Source organism: Radiomyces spectabilis, assembly GCF_025331425.1.
Source record: "Radiomyces spectabilis strain NRRL 2753 chromosome Unknown BYT42scaffold_4, whole genome shotgun sequence".
NCBI lineage: Eukaryota > Fungi > Mucoromycota > Mucoromycetes > Mucorales > Radiomycetaceae > Radiomyces > Radiomyces spectabilis.
The window spans coordinates 1,213,055-1,229,924 of record NW_026251929.1 but is presented as its reverse complement, the minus strand read 5'-3'; the positions used below and the strand labels follow the sequence as shown (position 1 = coordinate 1,229,924).

The 16,870-nt window shown below is 43.8% G+C and overlaps 6 protein-coding genes across 6 annotated transcripts; 2 read left to right on the top strand and 4 right to left on the bottom strand.

Annotated features, from left to right (window-relative positions):
* Window positions 1–221: 221 nt before the first annotated feature.
* On the bottom strand, window positions 222–1,469 carry BYT42DRAFT_544495 (pantoate/beta-alanine ligase; the record flags this gene model as incomplete). The annotated part of the gene is made up of 5 exons (XM_051565762.1): window positions 222–661; window positions 728–764; window positions 833–1,158; window positions 1,242–1,418; window positions 1,457–1,469. 5 exons carry the CDS (start codon window positions 1,467–1,469, stop codon window positions 222–224), a joined length of 993 nt encoding a protein of 330 aa, XP_051425307.1.
* Window positions 1,470–1,958: 489 nt separating this feature from the next.
* On the top strand, window positions 1,959–2,538 carry BYT42DRAFT_484701 (uncharacterized protein; the record flags this gene model as incomplete). The annotated part of the gene is made up of 2 exons (XM_051563737.1): window positions 1,959–2,127; window positions 2,201–2,538. Coding segments are annotated over 2 exons (507 nt in total), but the record flags the coding sequence as incomplete, so codon positions are not given.
* A 533-nt stretch (window positions 2,539–3,071) lies between these two features.
* On the bottom strand, window positions 3,072–6,045 carry BYT42DRAFT_492654 (kinase-like domain-containing protein; the record flags this gene model as incomplete). Its single annotated transcript, XM_051564164.1, has 6 exons — window positions 3,072–3,589; window positions 3,695–3,839; window positions 3,931–4,145; window positions 4,380–5,202; window positions 5,518–5,622; window positions 5,740–6,045. 6 exons carry the CDS (start codon window positions 6,043–6,045, stop codon window positions 3,072–3,074), a joined length of 2,112 nt encoding a protein of 703 aa, XP_051425305.1.
* A 3,781-nt stretch (window positions 6,046–9,826) lies between these two features.
* BYT42DRAFT_563088 (GDP dissociation inhibitor) lies at window positions 9,827–11,779 on the top strand. The gene is made up of 7 exons (XM_051567552.1): window positions 9,827–9,867; window positions 9,931–10,077; window positions 10,166–10,490; window positions 10,553–10,630; window positions 10,696–10,858; window positions 10,923–11,342; window positions 11,420–11,779. The coding sequence occupies exons 1-7, from the start codon at window positions 9,865–9,867 to the stop codon at window positions 11,604–11,606; spliced, it is 1,323 nt and encodes a 440-aa protein (XP_051425304.1). The 5' UTR covers window positions 9,827–9,864; the 3' UTR covers window positions 11,607–11,779.
* BYT42DRAFT_563086 (uncharacterized protein) lies at window positions 11,780–15,245 on the bottom strand. The gene is made up of 9 exons (XM_051567551.1): window positions 14,787–15,245; window positions 14,404–14,696; window positions 14,076–14,330; window positions 13,550–14,015; window positions 13,147–13,472; window positions 12,622–13,074; window positions 12,249–12,540; window positions 12,055–12,176; window positions 11,780–11,990 (listed from the first exon to the last, which is right to left on the bottom strand). Exons 1-9 carry the CDS (start codon window positions 15,105–15,107, stop codon window positions 11,924–11,926), a joined length of 2,595 nt encoding a protein of 864 aa, XP_051425303.1. The 5' UTR covers window positions 15,108–15,245; the 3' UTR covers window positions 11,780–11,923.
* Window positions 15,246–16,230: 985 nt separating this feature from the next.
* On the bottom strand, window positions 16,231–16,782 carry BYT42DRAFT_563084 (uncharacterized protein). Its single transcript, XM_051567550.1, has 2 exons — window positions 16,553–16,782; window positions 16,231–16,473 (listed from the first exon to the last, which is right to left on the bottom strand). The coding sequence occupies exons 1-2, from the start codon at window positions 16,713–16,715 to the stop codon at window positions 16,388–16,390; spliced, it is 249 nt and encodes an 82-aa protein (XP_051425302.1). The 5' UTR covers window positions 16,716–16,782; the 3' UTR covers window positions 16,231–16,387.
* Window positions 16,783–16,870: the final 88 nt, after the last annotated feature.

Below are 16,870 nucleotides of genomic sequence, written 5' to 3'. Positions count from 1 at the left end.
TTTCCTGTTGTTATATTGTTAGAGTGTCACGAGAATATCCGCTGAAGTCGTTCCCATCTCGCCATCTTGATCTGTGAAAATTTTATAATTTATATTCGTCATTATTATTATTGATACAAGGTGCCGGTTCAATCCTTTTTTTTCTTTTTTATATGTCATGCATGTTGAACGACATGGCTATTGAATGAAGAAATTGTTTATGCGGTGTATGATTTGCGAATCTATGAATCTAAACTGACATCGACCACGATATTGTCAATGAGGCGAGTTTTGCCAACAAAAACGGCCAAACTCATGATGGCTCCGTCAGTGATTTCATCACGAATCTCGGACAGATCATGGGGCGAATTGACATTTACGTAGTCCAATTTCACTTGCCAATCTTGACCAAGTGTTTCAACTTGTCGTTGCGTCGTTTCAATGACGTCTTTTGCTGCCGAAATAAGGGTAGGCGCATGTCGGACACCGTCACGGTACATTTTCTCCATGGTTTGAAGTGCTTTGGACAAGCACAAAGCGTGAGTTCTTTGCGTCGGGCTGAGATACGTGTTACGGGATGACATGGCAAGACCGTCCTCTTCACGAATAGTAGGACAAATGTGCATTTGCACTGGGACGTGAAGGTCCTGCAACATACGGCGGATCACGAAACACTGTTGGACTGTAGATCGTCATTTCCAAACTGTGAGACAGGGTGGCAACCAATTGTTAGGTTGGTTTTACTTACTATCTTTTTGACCAAAATAGACATGCTCCGGTTGGACCTATGACACATGAAAATCGTATGAAAAGATAGTTTCGGTGATGTGATGTTGAATAACACGGTACTTACGATATTGAGAAACTTGGTGACAACAGTAGCGACGCCTCTGAAAAAATGGGGTCGTGTAATCCCTTCTAGCTGGTGCGATAATCCCTTGACTTCGACAAAGGCGCCTTTTTGCTTGCTGACGTCCAACTCGATTCCTGTAGGATACATTTCTTGGACTTGCGGCACCAGAACCGCCGAAGCAACATGAGGACCCAAAGCCGCCAGCTGGTCAAGATCCGACTGCAAGGTTCGAGGGTAAGAAGCCAAATCTTCGTTCGGTGCAAATTGTGCAGGGTTCACAAAGATAGTTAAAGCCACGTGGTCACATTGTTGTTTAGCAGCCGTCACTGTAATGCATGCCCAAAGAAGAAAAAAAAAAGGTTAGGCCTCAGTATGACTCGAAAAAAAAGCCACTAAGCAATAAACTCACCAAGAGCCAAATGACCTTGGTGAAGAGCTCCCATGGTAGGAACATAACCCAAGGTCTGTCGATCAAGAAGCAATTGTCGGCGCCATGAGCGGAAATCCGCAATTTTGTTGAACACACGAATACCCGGAGGAATTTTCACTGATAAAGCATACGCATAATCATTCAGTGCTTCCTGGTCTTGTCAATACCCAAGCATCGAGTCAATGTCAACTTACAATTAGCAAACATTGTTGGCAAATAAAGCAACTTCAAGTAAGGTGGGCTATTCCATCTCCGCTACGAGCTCTTTTCTAATGCTGGTCGGTGAGGTGTGAACCTCATTACCGGTTCGTGGCTTAGATACGAGTCGAGTCGTTCATGCCACTTGTTTTATTCTGTAGTAAATAACAATATCGTAAAACAGCCATATTACCCTAAATGATGTGGAAATAACCAGTTGCTTCTTCCGAGACATTCTTTGGTTGGATAATGTGATGTGTTCTCCCTTGCTGTTTTTTGTTTGAGCGGCCAACTGAGTATGGATTTCCCTGGTTCTCCACGACAGGATACAAAGTCAGACGGTCTCGGTGAAAGGGAAACCACAGCGTTCCTTGTTTCCCTTCTCATAATATGAATCCCACTGCGGCCCTTTTTTGTCGACGATCTTTGCTTGTGAGCCAGCGATCTGGTTTTGTTAGCTTCCGAAAAACCACTGGTCTTCGTACCTTGACCACTCAGACGAACAATGAACCTGTGGTGATCTATGATGGCCCGTTGGCCAAGGTGGCTCGTCGTTTGAAACTCTTCTCCATTACATCGCTTGGACTTGGTTGCGGTATTTCTCCATTTGTCTTTGCCATTGACGTTCCTGTTCCTTTTGTGGCCAAGGCGGCTCTTGTTGGTGCAGGTAAATCATTACTGTCAGTGGAAAAACTGAAATCACCCGTCGTTCTGATCTTGGTATATGATTTTATTTTTAGCTGTGGTTACGAGTGCTGCTTCGACGGGATTGATTCAATGGGTTATGTCGCCTTATGTCACCAAGATCACTACCGATGCTGAACATGTGAACGATCCCACCAAAGTCACTATTCATACCCTTTCATTTTTGGCTAAAGATCATGCGACACAAGTGCCTGTGGAAGCCTTGGGGCCGTCATCCCGTATTTTCACAAGTTTGATGGTCACTGATGCTGCAGCGGCTGCCGGCAAAATCGGCGGCGACAAGACCAAACCCAAGATGTTATTCTATGTTCATCCGGAACTCTGTCAAGAAGGTACCATGAAGACATTGACCGATAAGACCGGTCTCGGTCAAGGTTTTTAGAACAAACCGCTGTATCTTTTTCGTCTTCTTCTTCTTCTTCTTCTTCCTTGCATTTGTAGAATAGAATCATGAGAACAAACCAGCCATAGATCAATACAATACGATTTACACGGTGAATGGTTAAGCTTTCCGATTGGAGTCAACGGATAGGCCTTTGATTAGTTAGTTGATTGATGAAATACACAGGCTGCACATGAACTTTCATAAGGAATCTCGTATATTGATGGCTGATAAATGTACAAGAGTAAGTGATGAGGAACAATAAATAAACAAAAGGAATCATATATAACAAAAAGGGAATAGAAAGAAAAAAAAAAGTACAAATAAGAAACAAATGGAATTAATGAAATCAAGGGAATTACTTTTTTGGAAGGAACGGGCCACTCTTTTTCTTTTGTGGGCAATTTATAGAGGATGCATTTAACTTAACCATGGATGAGCCAGCACCGCATGAATATCAGGACGTTCTTCTACCGTGCGGTTGAGCATTTGTCGAATAAGACCTTGCGCATCTATTTTTGTGACTATGAGCTATGGTTCGATCGATGGACGTTTTGTAATGCGTTAACGTTACCTTTCGACACTTCAAATGTTGGCCACCGTAGCTCGCCTCCCATAATTTCATCCACATCATAGAATGGATTTTCACGGCAAATCAAGGTATAAAGGAGGATGCCGAGAGCCCATACGTCTTGCGGTGGACCTTCGTAAGTGTGTCCACGAAGCACTTCAGGCGATGAAAATTCCAAGGTTCCAAAGAAGGTATCAAAGCGACGGCCTGCTTTCATGTAAGCAGCACTACCGAAATCAATCAACCGAACAGCGCCGGCTCCGTCGAGAATCACATTTTCGTCCTTGATATCGCGATGCACAATGCTGTGGTCATGCAGATGTCGCACAGCGTCCGCCACTTGCCGGAAAATAGATTTGATTTCGAATTCTGCCATGTGCGGTTTCAATTCAATGTAATCGAACAAATCCATTCCATCTCCATGCAACGGCATAATAATATAATAATGATCATCGTCTTCGAAATAATCAACTAAACACAGAAAAGAAAAGAAAAAATTGAGCGTGAGTGGGAGGAGGGGAACGCATGGAAAACATATGAGAATACGATGATCAAAAAAGGATGACGAGGACTTACTCATGGCAGCACAATGCGGATGCGGAATCTTTCGCAAAGTATGCAGAATGTGAATCTCAGCCGGAATTGTACCGAGCTTTCGGTCTCTTGTCCAACAATCCACTAAAATGCGAGATTTGATAACGTACTTGATCACGACCTTTTTCTGATGCAGAGATCCAGATAAGAAATAAAGAAAAAACAATGATTTCCACTTTAGTAAGTGCGATCGGAAAGAGGGTCCTTTTCTTTTTTACCTTTTCAGGATCGTTTTTTCGAACGGCAAGTTTAACCAAACCGTAAGCACCTTCACCAAGGTCATCGAGGATGTGATAATCATCAATGCTTGCCGTCTGGGTTTGCGCAGAATAGGTAGGGAATGCAGTAACATGATTGGATGCGGTTGGTGATACGGGTGAAAAAAGAGGTTCCCTATTTGCTCGGTAAACATTGTTTGTGATCACACGCATCGCTTGTGGGGTGGATGGAGCCGAGGGCGATGGGGATGATAGCGAAGATGACGATAATGACGAGGACAGTGATGACAAGGATGGATCATACGACGGGGCGACTGTTTCTGATGCGAAGGGGTCCATTTTGGCAAAACGTGGAGGAGGCGAAGGGGTCGGTTCCTCATTCACAGCCGCAAACGTAGGTAAAGCGGTTGAGTATTCTTTGATATCGTCTCGTCGAATCGTCGGGAAACCAAGTCCGTTGTGTTGTTTTAATTCCAGGGAAGGTCGTGCGTAAGCAGTGTGACCAAAGCGAGCAAAGGTGGCATCGCGGTTGAAAGTAATCCACAGAGCAAGGGCATCATCGGACCCATCCACCAAGCGTAGCTGTAACTGGACTTCAAAAGGGGTGCCGTCACGATGGATAGCTAAAATGACAGGCAAAGCCTGACCATTGGGCGCATGAGTTAAGCGTGGTTCCCGTGCGGTGGTCTGGGTGGAAGTAGTATGGGGAGCCGATGGCGAAGACGAAGGCGCAAGGTAAGACAGACGACTGTCGTCGATGTGGGTGTCGGCAATAAGTTTACGGCAAATAGCGCTGTTGATGATAAAGCCATGCTGCAGTAAATCGTCGCGTTGCAAATTGCGAAGGAGGGTAGGAAATTGGGGCATCAACGTAGCGATGTGAAGTTGCCCGGTAATTAATTCTTCTTGTGAAAAACCAAACATGTATTGCACAAACACATTATTGCACCCAACAATTATACCATTTTGTCGTACGGTCACGAGCCCAGCGATCATTGGTATGGATGTAATGCGGATGGCAGAACGTAAACTGGAGATCGCTGCTGCACCACTGTCTGTTTTTGATGTGGACATCATGTGCATCTTAGCAATGATGGGAAAATTCGCTCCTCTTTTGGTCCGACCACCGAAATACTGATTTTCTTGCCAATCCCGCAACGGTTGCTCCAAATCAAAGGACGGAATCAGAACTTGAATCGATTGACCGACCAATTCGCTTGGTGTATAATCATACACTTCTTGAACACCTTCGTCAACATATCGAATGATGCCCTGTGAAAAACAAATCCAGAAATAGCACACAAAAAATATGGTGTAAGAAAAAAAAGTTTTTTGGGGGGGGGGGACGGAGGAGGGACGAGGTAAAATAAGAGATGGAGAGACAGAAAAAAAGTGGGGGAGAGGGACGAAAAGGGAAGGAGATCGAATGATAAAAAAGAAGAGCAGAAATAAAATAAAGAGCAAGATGTCAGCACACGTGATCAGATCATTTTAAGGTTTTTTTTTGAAGGGTTCTTTTCCCTGTCCCTCATTCTATATCCAACTTACGTCCGTATCGATGGTAACATGAACCAAACTTTCAAAGACTTCTTCAAACACCCAGATGTACACCGATTTGCCTGCATCATTGCGTTTTTCCTTTAACCATAGGGAAGCCGCCGATTTGGATCCGTCTTGTTTGACAATGGGAAGCTAACAAAAAAAAATTGATCATACGTGCAATGAGTGAATATGGCTGATTTTCTTTTTTCATTTGTTTGGATATGAGTTCATTTTTTGAGTCATCCGGCTTTTTTTTTTAATACTTACCACATTACCGCAAACAAGAACCATACCACCTGCAAGACTATCCTCATTCAGGTAATTCAACTCCTGTCTTCGTTTATGAACCATATCCTGGAATCGAGTACGGAATGAAGGATCAATGAAGTCCAGGACGGATTTACCGACTAGGCTTTTATCACAACCAGCGTCGCCGACTAGCACAAATGCGGCAATATTGTTGGACAGAATAATGTGCCAGTCATCATACGTTGTTAATATGGCCTGGTTCTGAGGCAGAAATCGCGATGGGTTGTGTAACGTAGGATGGGGAAAGATGGCGGAAGGAGGCATGCGATGGTCATCCATAGAATCCTTTAAATCATGGTGCTCCATTTCGTTGACGTGGCTTTCTACCGTGGAAGGACGAGTGGAGGAGGTATCTGATAAATTGAGTGACAAGGATGAAGAACCTGCCGAAGGTAATCCCTCGACCGATTCTGGAGGTGCTTTAAACAATGATCCGTCCGGAGGGTCCAATGTATGTGACGGAGGGTCATCTTTTTCACCTTGACATTGCTCTTGCTCTTCTCCTTGGTCTTCTTCGTCATGCTCTACATCGTCTTCGGCGATTTGAAATATTGTGGCAGGAATTGATCGTCTGCGTAGCCGTTGACCTTCCAATATGCCCAACGAAGTGACAGGACTGTGTACCACACTCTTTGATTTAACACGTGCGTACTCCTCCAAGCTGACATGCGATGAACACTGCCGCAAAGGGTCGCCGGACATCCTTCGTTTCGTGAATATAGGATACTTTACAAACTCCCGAGGTCGTCCCGCCGTGCATTTAAATGAATCCAAAAGATCCATTCGATTCGTTTTGGTGGCCGAGAACTGGAAACTGTGAAGTGATTCTTGCGGTAATTTGATCACTTCTCTTGATTGACGACGTTCCTCTGTTGTGTATTCGGAGGGTTCGTCCGAGTCTCTGAAACGCAACAAAGCATCGGCCGCAGGCATATCATTATCCAGTTCATCTTCGCTGGAGGGATCCATGCTAACGGACGATGAGCAAATTTGCAGTGAAAAAAAAGGGTGCCTTTTTCACTTGATGGCGATGAAAAGGACATACCGAGAAAAGTGCATTGAGGGATGATGTGTTGTCTCTTCCCTGACTCCATGACTCGAATGGATAGTTGAAGAATCTATATAATATACGCTGAATGAGCGTCTTGTTTTCTATTCATACCATGTACCGGTTATTTTTAAAGCACTTACTCAAATCTTTCATTTGTTTTGTTTTTTTAATATTTTTTCGTTTGTGTTTATGTTTTTCCCCTCTTTTTATGCAAACCGTAGTGCAAAAAAGAAAGTCCAAAGGAAATATATATAAAAAAAATCGGGGGGTTGATAGTATAAGTAAAGAAAGGGGAACAGGAAAGAACTGCGGTATCAACCTTTTATATGAAAACAAAAGTTAGAGAGATGGTGACATGTCAACATGACAAAAAAACGAAATGGTTCACAGTTATCAACCAACACGGGACGGTTGGTTGTGACGAGTTACCTTTTTTAATGATAAAAAAGTGACGCCTATTTAATGTAACAAGATATAGCTACGGAACAGGAAAAAGCCTGACTCTTTGGTATTTGCGTTTGATGCTTTTGGAAGTGCAAACCAAAAAGAAAAAAGTGAGAAAAAAAAAATGATGATGATAACTGATAAATAGCCTATAAGTTTTTCGCCAACCAGCGTGCGTTTAGTTTCGGAGAAGTGGGGCCCCTAATGACGGAAAAGTAAAGTCGCTGTTCTGAATTTTTTTAGTAGTGGGGCTCTACTTTGATGTCACTTGTTCAAAAAAAAAAAAAAAAATGTCGGGCCATCACTCATTCATTCTCATCGTCCAATCGCAGCCTGTTATTCAGGGGCAGGAAATCCAATATTTTCATTCGCCATCTGTTTCAATAGGTTCAAAGCGCCTAGTGTAAGTATCATTCGCGACAAAAGAACCTAATCTATCCGTTCATGGTTGACGCATAGGCAGGGCTGCAGACTACTATCGTCTAGCTTCCTTTCTCTGGCCAACCAGCAACATCTTGTCGTCTCATTAATCTGATATTTTACAATAGGGTAATTTGACTGTACGCATCCGTGTCCGATACGATAACGTGCGATGTAAGCCTAGCGTTTATTTACACCTATGCCTCAAGCGCATTCCCTCATGCTATCTGTATACCAAATTAGTCATTAAACCTTATAGCTCTTTGCCAATTAAGTAAAAGCCCTGTGTTCGAGATTTGAACGCAAGTAGCCTAAGGGACCGCATGTACCATATTCTTCATCTATATCTATCCGAAATCATTGATAGATACAGTATAGTTGCATACAGTCAACCTTTTGCTGCTTGGGGACAACATGAGCAGAGGCGTGCTATCTCGTGCCTGAAATTTAAGTGACGAAGAAATCTCCGAGCACCCGCGGAATTGCGATGATTCATTGTTTGTGGGGTCCAGTGACAGTTTTGCATTTCCACAGGAGCCTCCAAAACGTGTATAGTCATAGCTCATCATCTATTACCCGATGAAACATGTTCTGCTGAGTCAATGTTTCACGCCAAGTTTACCTGCAAACTTGGTCGCTGCCACCGTGAATTTAAGAAAATGAAGTTTGTTGACATGTTATGACCAGATATTGCGGCGAGGCGATGTCCAAGAAGCCAATATGCGTATATTGGATATGTATATGGGACATCACCCTCTGCATTAATATTGTGCATCCAAATCCAGAAATTGGTATTGCAAATCAGCCATACATTGCTTTTCTTTGAGCACGATCTCCATCCTTTCTCCAACTCGGTCCCTTTGCAATCCATGTATCGCGCGCGAAACCTGCCAGGTGTCCAGTAGACAGGACAAAAAGCATTTATTACTATATATGGATGGCATTTCATTGTGTTCCACCAAAAACGTCTTTGATGACAGACTGCCAACGATCATTTCACTGATGAACTGTGAACAGACGGAATAGCCTCCTCCGAGTCCAATTGACCAATCTCTGCAGAGATCGCTTTCTGTCTTGATATTTCTCGGTAAACTTTTGAGCGAGGGGGTCTTGGATGAATGCAAATGTGGGCAAGAGCGAGCAAGAGAAGGCACATCAGTGGTCGTGAGCTCCCCAAGTAGCATATTCATTCATTCCAAGTGGCCGTGAAGGTTCTGCGACATGATTTCCATGGTTCGACTTCGACAAATAATCTTTGCTCGGTATAGACACTGTCTGGCGCAGGAGTCAATCGGCAGGATCATCTTTGATTTCCCGCTGCTCGCAAAAGGTCAGTAAGATCGACTATATGCAGTTTATCGACTGCAGGGTTATCAAGACGGTCCATGAACAAGACAGAGGGCTAAGTTTACAAGGATCACAAAACGTGTCCACTAGCTCGGCACAGGGGGGGGGGTGGATCGTGTCTTTGTTCACAAACAAATGCCCAATCACGGCAAAAAGTGATATTGCGGAAGCCGACATAGAGCCCTCTGCTCAGTGACGGTCAAGCAATTTGATATCATTGCAGATATCTTCTTGACAACCTGCTTGACTTTTACACAGATGAACGTGACAGTATTTGTAGGGATAACCCTTTGAGATGGCGGTCATTTTGACAACCAATCGCCATGACAGAAACCATACCAAACCCTCAAGATTTCAAGCGCATAGTCATTTGTTTTTCTCATTATGAACGCCTGACACATCCTATCATTTCAGGCTGCCTTGTAGATGACATAAAGCAAACAAAAAGTTGGATTGTGGGTTGAGGGAAACCGCAAGTTCTTTTCTTTTTTTGTTTGTATGGTAATGTAGAACAATATCATACCACAGTACAAAGAGTTCCTTAATCTAAGGAGACGGCGACAGTAATATGTAGGAATGGTAAACAAAATAAACTTGCTCATTAGATGGCCTTACGACAGGATAAGCTGACACAGGACGCTGGCACACGTTGGTTGGCTTTGGCTGTTGGCGGAACTTGGCAAGGTGCGGTCGGTATGAATTAAAAATCGGTTTGATTGGATGAATTGGAAAGCCGATGAGGACGTTGCCCAAATCCTGTGGAAATTCTCATTCAGACTTCAGCTTTCGCGCTTTTCTATTTTTTTCCATCTAACGCAACCATGGTAAGTGGTAGGATAGTCGTGAGAACATCTTTCACCGTTTTACTCAAGCTTGGTGTTCTTTAGGACGAGGAATACGACGTTATTGTTTTGGGTACCGGCTTGACCGAATGTATTTTGTCAGGTCTTCTTTCGGTCGATGGCAAGAAGGTCTTGCATATGGACCGTAATGACTATTATGGTGGTGAATCGGCTTCTTTAAACTTAACACAGGTAGGATGAAGTGGTTTTTCTTTTTTTCAATCGACAGTGTAATGAGATGCAGTTTTCTAATGCTGGCCATTGTTTCTTCTTCTTCCAGCTTTTCAACAAGTTCAGACCAGGCCAGGAAGTGCCTTCCGACTTGGGCCGTGACCGTGACTGGAATATTGACTTGATTCCCAAATTCATGATGGCCAACGGCGTCATTGTTAGCTTTTTAACTCACACCGATGTCACGAGATATTTGGAATTCAAGCAAATTTCTGGCTCCTTTGTGTACCGTGAAGGAAAAATCTCAAAGGTCCCCACCACCGAAAGTGAAGCCTTGAAATCCCCCTTAATGGGCTTCTTTGAGAAGCGTCGCATGAGAAACTTTTTGCTGTGGGCTCAAAATTATAACGAGGCCGATCCGTCCACAACACAAGGTAAAAAGTGGTCTGAGCATGATATTGAAAAAAAACACTGTCTCAATATCTATTTGTTACAGGTCTTAATATCAACACGAATACCATGGCTGAGGTTTACAAGAAGTTCAGCTTGGATCCCAATGTGCAAGACTTTATCGGTAAGTGATGGCAAGAATGTCTACGTCACACAGATTAAGCTCACGTTGCACGGCTTTTGATCAAGGTCATGCTATGGCTCTCCACTTGGATGATTCGTACCTCCAGCAACCTGCCAAGGACACCGTGGATAAGGTTCGTCTTTACGCTGCTTCCGTAACGCGCTACGGCAAGAGCCCGTACATTTATCCCTTGTATGGTCTTGGCGATCTTCCCCAAGCATTTGCACGGTAAATTTTGATACAATTGGCACCCAACCTTGCCGTTCAAAATACTCATAATCATCAATTGCAGCTTGAGCGCTGTGTATGGTGGCACCTACATGTTGAATAAGGATGTCACTGAGTTCGTTTACGACGACAATGGTGCCGTCACGGGTGTGAAATCCGAAGGTCAAGTCATTCGCGCCAAGAAGGTTATTTGCGATCCTTCCTATGCACGTGACAAAGTCCGTCAAGTCGGTTCCGTCGTACGCGCTATTTGTATCTTGAAGCATCCCATCGAGAACACCCAAGACATTGACTCAGTCCAGATTGTCATTCCTCAAAAGCAAATCGGTCGCCAACACGACGTGTACGTTGCCTGTATCAGCAGCGACCACATGGTCTGCCCCAAAGGCTACTATCTCGCCATCGTCTCCACCATTGTCGAAACCGATCGTCCCGAAAGCGAACTTCAAGCCGGTCTCAACCTATTAGGAAATATCCATGACAAGTAAGTACATTTTCATGCAACGACCCCACTTGTATAAGAAAAAACCACTTACTGATCCTGTAAAATGAAAACTCTAGGATTGTGTATGTGTCTCCTTTGGAAGTGCCCGTGGAGGATGGTACCAAGGATCAAGTCTTTGTATCTCGCTCTTATGACGCCACTTCCCATTTCGAGACTGTGTGCGATGATGTGTACGATCTCTGGAACCGTATCACCGGTGAACCTTTGGTTCTCAAGAAGAAAGAGACACAGGAAGAAGAATAAGTGCTTCTGCTTTTTCTCTTTGGTTTCTTTTTTCTCCCTTTTGCTTTTTCTCTTTATGATCATGCCTATGGATTATCCTTTTATTCAGTGGTCTTTAATTAGACACGAGTTTTTTCCTGTAAAATCACAAAAAAAAAACCAAATACATTGGAAGTTTGTTCAAATGATTCATACCATCAAGGAAAAAGAAAAAAAAAACCCCTTGCGATTGAGCAGTGGATAACATATTTATTGCAAAGTTGAAAGAGATAATTCATTTAGTTTACGACTAGATAGAGGCGGGAAAAAAGTCACATTTCACTCCATGGGGGAATATCTTATGCTTTGTCAAGCGATTCTTGCAACTTGTGTACTTTTTCAGTAGTATCGGTCAGCAGTTTAGCCCTAGCGAGGTGATCATGTCAGTTCATTATCGCTCTACCTCAATCACAAATGATAAGCCACTTACTGATGATCCAGTGATCGGCGAATGGTCGCCAGTTGGGTTTCTGTCAATCGTGAATTTTTGAGCGGAACTTCAGGTTTTGCTGCGTTGGTAAGCGCTTCCAGCTGTTCCACTTGATCTTTCAGCTGCTCGAAAATAAAAAGAGATGGGGTGGTGAATAACGTGTATGTTCAGCTCATGGAGGAGGATTTTTTTACCTTGCTAAGTCGTCGTTCATAACCTTTGCTGCCATTGATACGCTTTTCAATTTCCTTCAGTTTTTTGATCCACTCCTTTTCGTGTATAGACAGTTCAGGCTGATATTGGTCCATTAATCGGCGTAAAACGGTATCCGCACGTAACGCCAACTTTGTATATTTTTGAATGGTTTGCGCCACTCTCTGTGCTCTTTCAATGTGTTCTTGACTTGTAGTTTCTTGATTCAGCTTATCATACAACGTCTGCAAAGTGGTGAGCTGTCGTTCAAATTCCTTGTTTTGCATTGTCAGACTAACAAAAAAAAAAGGTGACAATTGAGTGATTAGCTTTGTATGCGTACGATGACGAGGTAAGTTTTTTAAGACTGTGTACCGTTTTTGCATCATTGTAGAGCTCTTCAGCATGGCTCTAATATCACGTCGAACGGTTTCGGACTTTTCGCCTAAGAATCGGAGCGTTGCTTCGGTGATCATCAGTTCTTTGTTGCCGCCCATATCGGCAGGAACAATGATCTTTGTACGGTTGGGCGCTTCATGAAGCTTTTTGAGTTCTTTCGGTTGTTCAAACGCAGGCAAGGATAAGATGGGTTCATAACCAATGGATTTCTGGTCTTCGTTATTCAGAGATTCACTGATACCAATATTCTTCAACTGATCCGCCACCGCCTTTGACAGTTCAGTGGATTCGTCGGGAGTGATGGCACGACGCGTATGCAGATCGATTGTCACAATGTTATATGTACAGGGCAAGACCAGAACGCAGTAAGACAGATACACATCCGTAAGAACCGCCATGCCAACAATAGGCTCGTACGTAGTACAAGATCTGCAAACGAAAGAAAAGGGTTAGCAACCAGCAACAACGACAAACTTGATCGGTTTGACGCATCCTACATACCCATTCTCAAACGGTGCCGAATCCACAAGCTTGCATACTTCCGAGCCATGATCGCTGTGACGCCATTGACTGAGTTTCTGCAAGGTCTCTTCTGTGTTTTCGCCACTGCACAGCTTGGCATCGAGCTCCGCCAGATCATCGATCCATGACTTCATGTATACAGCATGGACGCCCGTAGCATGGTATGCATAGAATGTGTCGTTATAGAGTGGATCATTCATAAGAGATATATTTTGTTGTTTGCCATCTGCCAAGGGACTGAGCTTCAAGAATTCATGCAGAGTCATCTTTGGAAGCATGGCTGACGATCCAATGAACTGCTGAAGCTAGATAACCAAAATCACTCAATCGTTACCATGCCTGGTCTGGAAAAAAATGTTACGAAAAACATATGGTCACTCACCTGTTGTTGCCAGGGATATTCTTCACGTTCTATGGGCATGCGCCACTGGGCATCCATTTCACTGCCGAGGATAAAGTTTTTCAGCGTGCCGTTCGTGTAAGCGACAGAAAGAATGTTCACAGGTTGAACTCTGCTGAATAACATGTCGGATACATGACTATCTTCGCAGAGACATTCGTCATTGTCGACGCTGAAAGGGCCCTGTCGATGAGGAGCAAATGGAACCGAAGACCCCTCAGCGTCGATAGAGAGCTTTTCGTTATCAAGCAAAGCCGGATTATCTTTTCGCATTTCTTTGTTGGACTCCAACATGTCCTGGATCCATTGATATTGTAGCCTGAAAAGATAGGACAGACATTGGCGGTGCGAGTTGTCTTCTTTCTTTGTTGCTTGCTCCTGAATAAGTTTGTTGATCTTGGCTTCAGCCACACATGCTAAACCCTCCATATGCTGACGCTGTACCACACTATAAGCACGTAAGGTTAGACATACCAGCATTTTTACACAAGGATTAAAGTGAGCTTACCTCTTGAAGGGCAACACAGGACACAAGGCATACATATGGCCGTTACGGAGAGCATAAAACACCGTGAAGGGTTCCCATCCACTATCATCTTTGCTTTCACCGCCAAGTGCAAAGGTAGCGACTTGTTCTTCATCATCATCGAGATCGTCGTCGAGAGAGATACCTCTTTGCGGGGGAAGATCGTTTTTGGGTTGAGAGGGCGAAAGATCAAACGACTGTTCGGGTTCTTCGATATCAGCACTGACATCAAACATGCTATGATGGGTCAAACGGAAAATTAGTGATCAAAAAAGGGTAAGTGATCAAAAAGGGTTTTTGCAATTTTTACCGCAGCACATTGTCTGTGCCCAGCACGAGAAGATGGCTATTGGTCTTGCTGAGAGGATGCCATGCCACCTTCAGTATACGCGTAGGTTGGTCGGTATCGTAGTATTTCTGACCGACAGTGAATGTTCTGCAATCGAAACGTCGTGAACCGACCGTGGCTGGTACACTGGATAAGCCTTGTCGCGGGAACCAAACCACGACCAACTGTTTATCGCCTACGGCAGCCAACAAACGGCCATTTTGCGAAGGCACAAGCGACACGACATTAAAGTTGACAGCTGGTACATCCAAGATCTAGTGGCGCAGTCAAAAAAAAAGGAAAAGAGTAAACCACTAGTTCACGAGAGACTATAGTGAATTGACAACACTGTAATAAAAGGGTACCTTGTAAGGAAGTTCGTACAGCCAGTCCTTGGTATCGACCGTTTCGGCATTGGCGGCTTTTTCCGCTTCGGAAAGCCAAGTGGATTTGAATTCGGTCAAGCTGAGCACTCGGATTTGCGATCGAACAGCTACCAAGAGATCAGTTTGACTGACGGCCATGACACGCGTGCGACGTTGTAAAAGAGTGGCGTCGTCAGCATGGCGTTCCAAGGTTTGTTGCTCTTTCAGACGTCGCGGTAGCTTGGTTTGAACAACGTCGAGATCGAAAATGGGATGTTCACCCAATACATCGAGCCAATTATCTATCAAGGTAAATTCCATGGGCCTGTAAGAATCGATCCACTCTGACCAGGAAAACGTCGCTCCACTTCACGGCGGGTTGTATCTTGCAGTTCTACCGAATTGTGACGATGAAATTTTTTGAAGGCCGCCGCCACGGCGTCTGTCAAGCGTTTCCAAAGCGTGGCAATCCACCCAAGTGAGAATAACCGCATCTTCTGCGCCGCAGACAATGATGGCCCGGAAGTGGCTACCTCAAGACGCAATCTGAGAAACGAACAAAGAGCACAAATCATTCATGAGCATCCATGTCATATTGTTATTCCAGGTTTTACCCTTGCTGTGCTCTCAAACTGATTCACGTAGAAACAAGTCGTCAACCGATAGGATGGTACCTTCTTGGTTTGTGCGCTGTATACCGCATGTGTTATTCATGTTATTTTCGTTTGAGCAAGAAAAACGTAGAATATAGTGCTATAAGCTTGATCCTGCACACAAAATAAAAGAGAAAAGGTCCGCCCGCTTTACAAATATTTGTTGTTTTTGCCTGCAATGTCCAAATTGCAAACACCGGTCAAGTTCATCCTTTCTCATGGGGTCGATGAGGCGGTTGCAAGTAGGTCGCGTGTTCTCGTTTCTCCTCCGTGCCTTTTCACAGACGATGACAACATAATTTCGGAATGCTATCGACAGTTGACTCTTCATTCAACCACCAAACATAGGTGACCAACGAAATCTGAGGGCGGGCGACCCTTTTCCTTTTTCCTTTTTGCGCGATTGCTTGTCATCTGCAGCTTGGTTGCACAGCTGCAATAATATCAAATGCGCCAATGGGGCAACGCCCATTTGAAAGATATTTGGCTTATCATATTTCATATAGGCATCATCATCTACTATTCTATAACTCTAATATTGATATAATCAACTTTTTTTGGGGTAATCATGTAGGTAACAACAGTGAAGTAGATGAACTTGTTATCATTGCGCGACATGGGCGGCAGGCGGTGTTGTAATAAGCGGGTGTTGCGTGCTCTGAACTGGGGGCTTGTGGCTTTCCAATGGAATGCCAAATTGCACTTTTCATCGTCACATCGGTGTCAGAAAAAAAAAACCATAAAAACCCGTCGTCGATCAGGCACACCGTCTTTTTTTCTTTAATCCACCCCTGCTACCGCCGAGTTTGCTAATAACCATTGTCTGCAACGCGGTTCTTTCTTTACATGCAAAGAACAGGGAATACAGAATGCTTGCCAAATTTAATCTCCGAGGGTGATTCTCTGTTCATCTAAGGCTTCATGCTTTGGCTACATGCATCGAATCTCTTATCTAAAAAGTTTCAAAAAATGAAAAAACGTGTTTATCGTTACTATGGTAACTACCAAGGTCACTGAGAGAACTAGGGGGACATCTGTCAAAACGTTGTTAACTTTTGGCACACCTTTGAAACGTTTTCCATTTGTTCAAGGAAAAAAAGACCAGCACTGAACTTGTGTTCTTACGACATTGGCGTCGAACGCATGTCAAAGCATGTATGAAAACCATTGGTGTTTCTGAAAATGGTGGCTTATGATCAACATCTCCATGACTACCATTAAAGTTATGATGCCAACAAAAAAGTAAGAATAGGTTTGAGGAAGCAGAACAGACCATGCGTGGTTGTCCTTTTGGAATTCGCTGTAGAACCAGAGAGAATACTGTGTGAAAAATTATTCGCCACGTAAACCAAAACATCATGACTTATGAAGTTGGAAGGTTTTTCTCAATATTCTTGTTACACGAGATTGCAAGCGTTTATTGATGCAGTA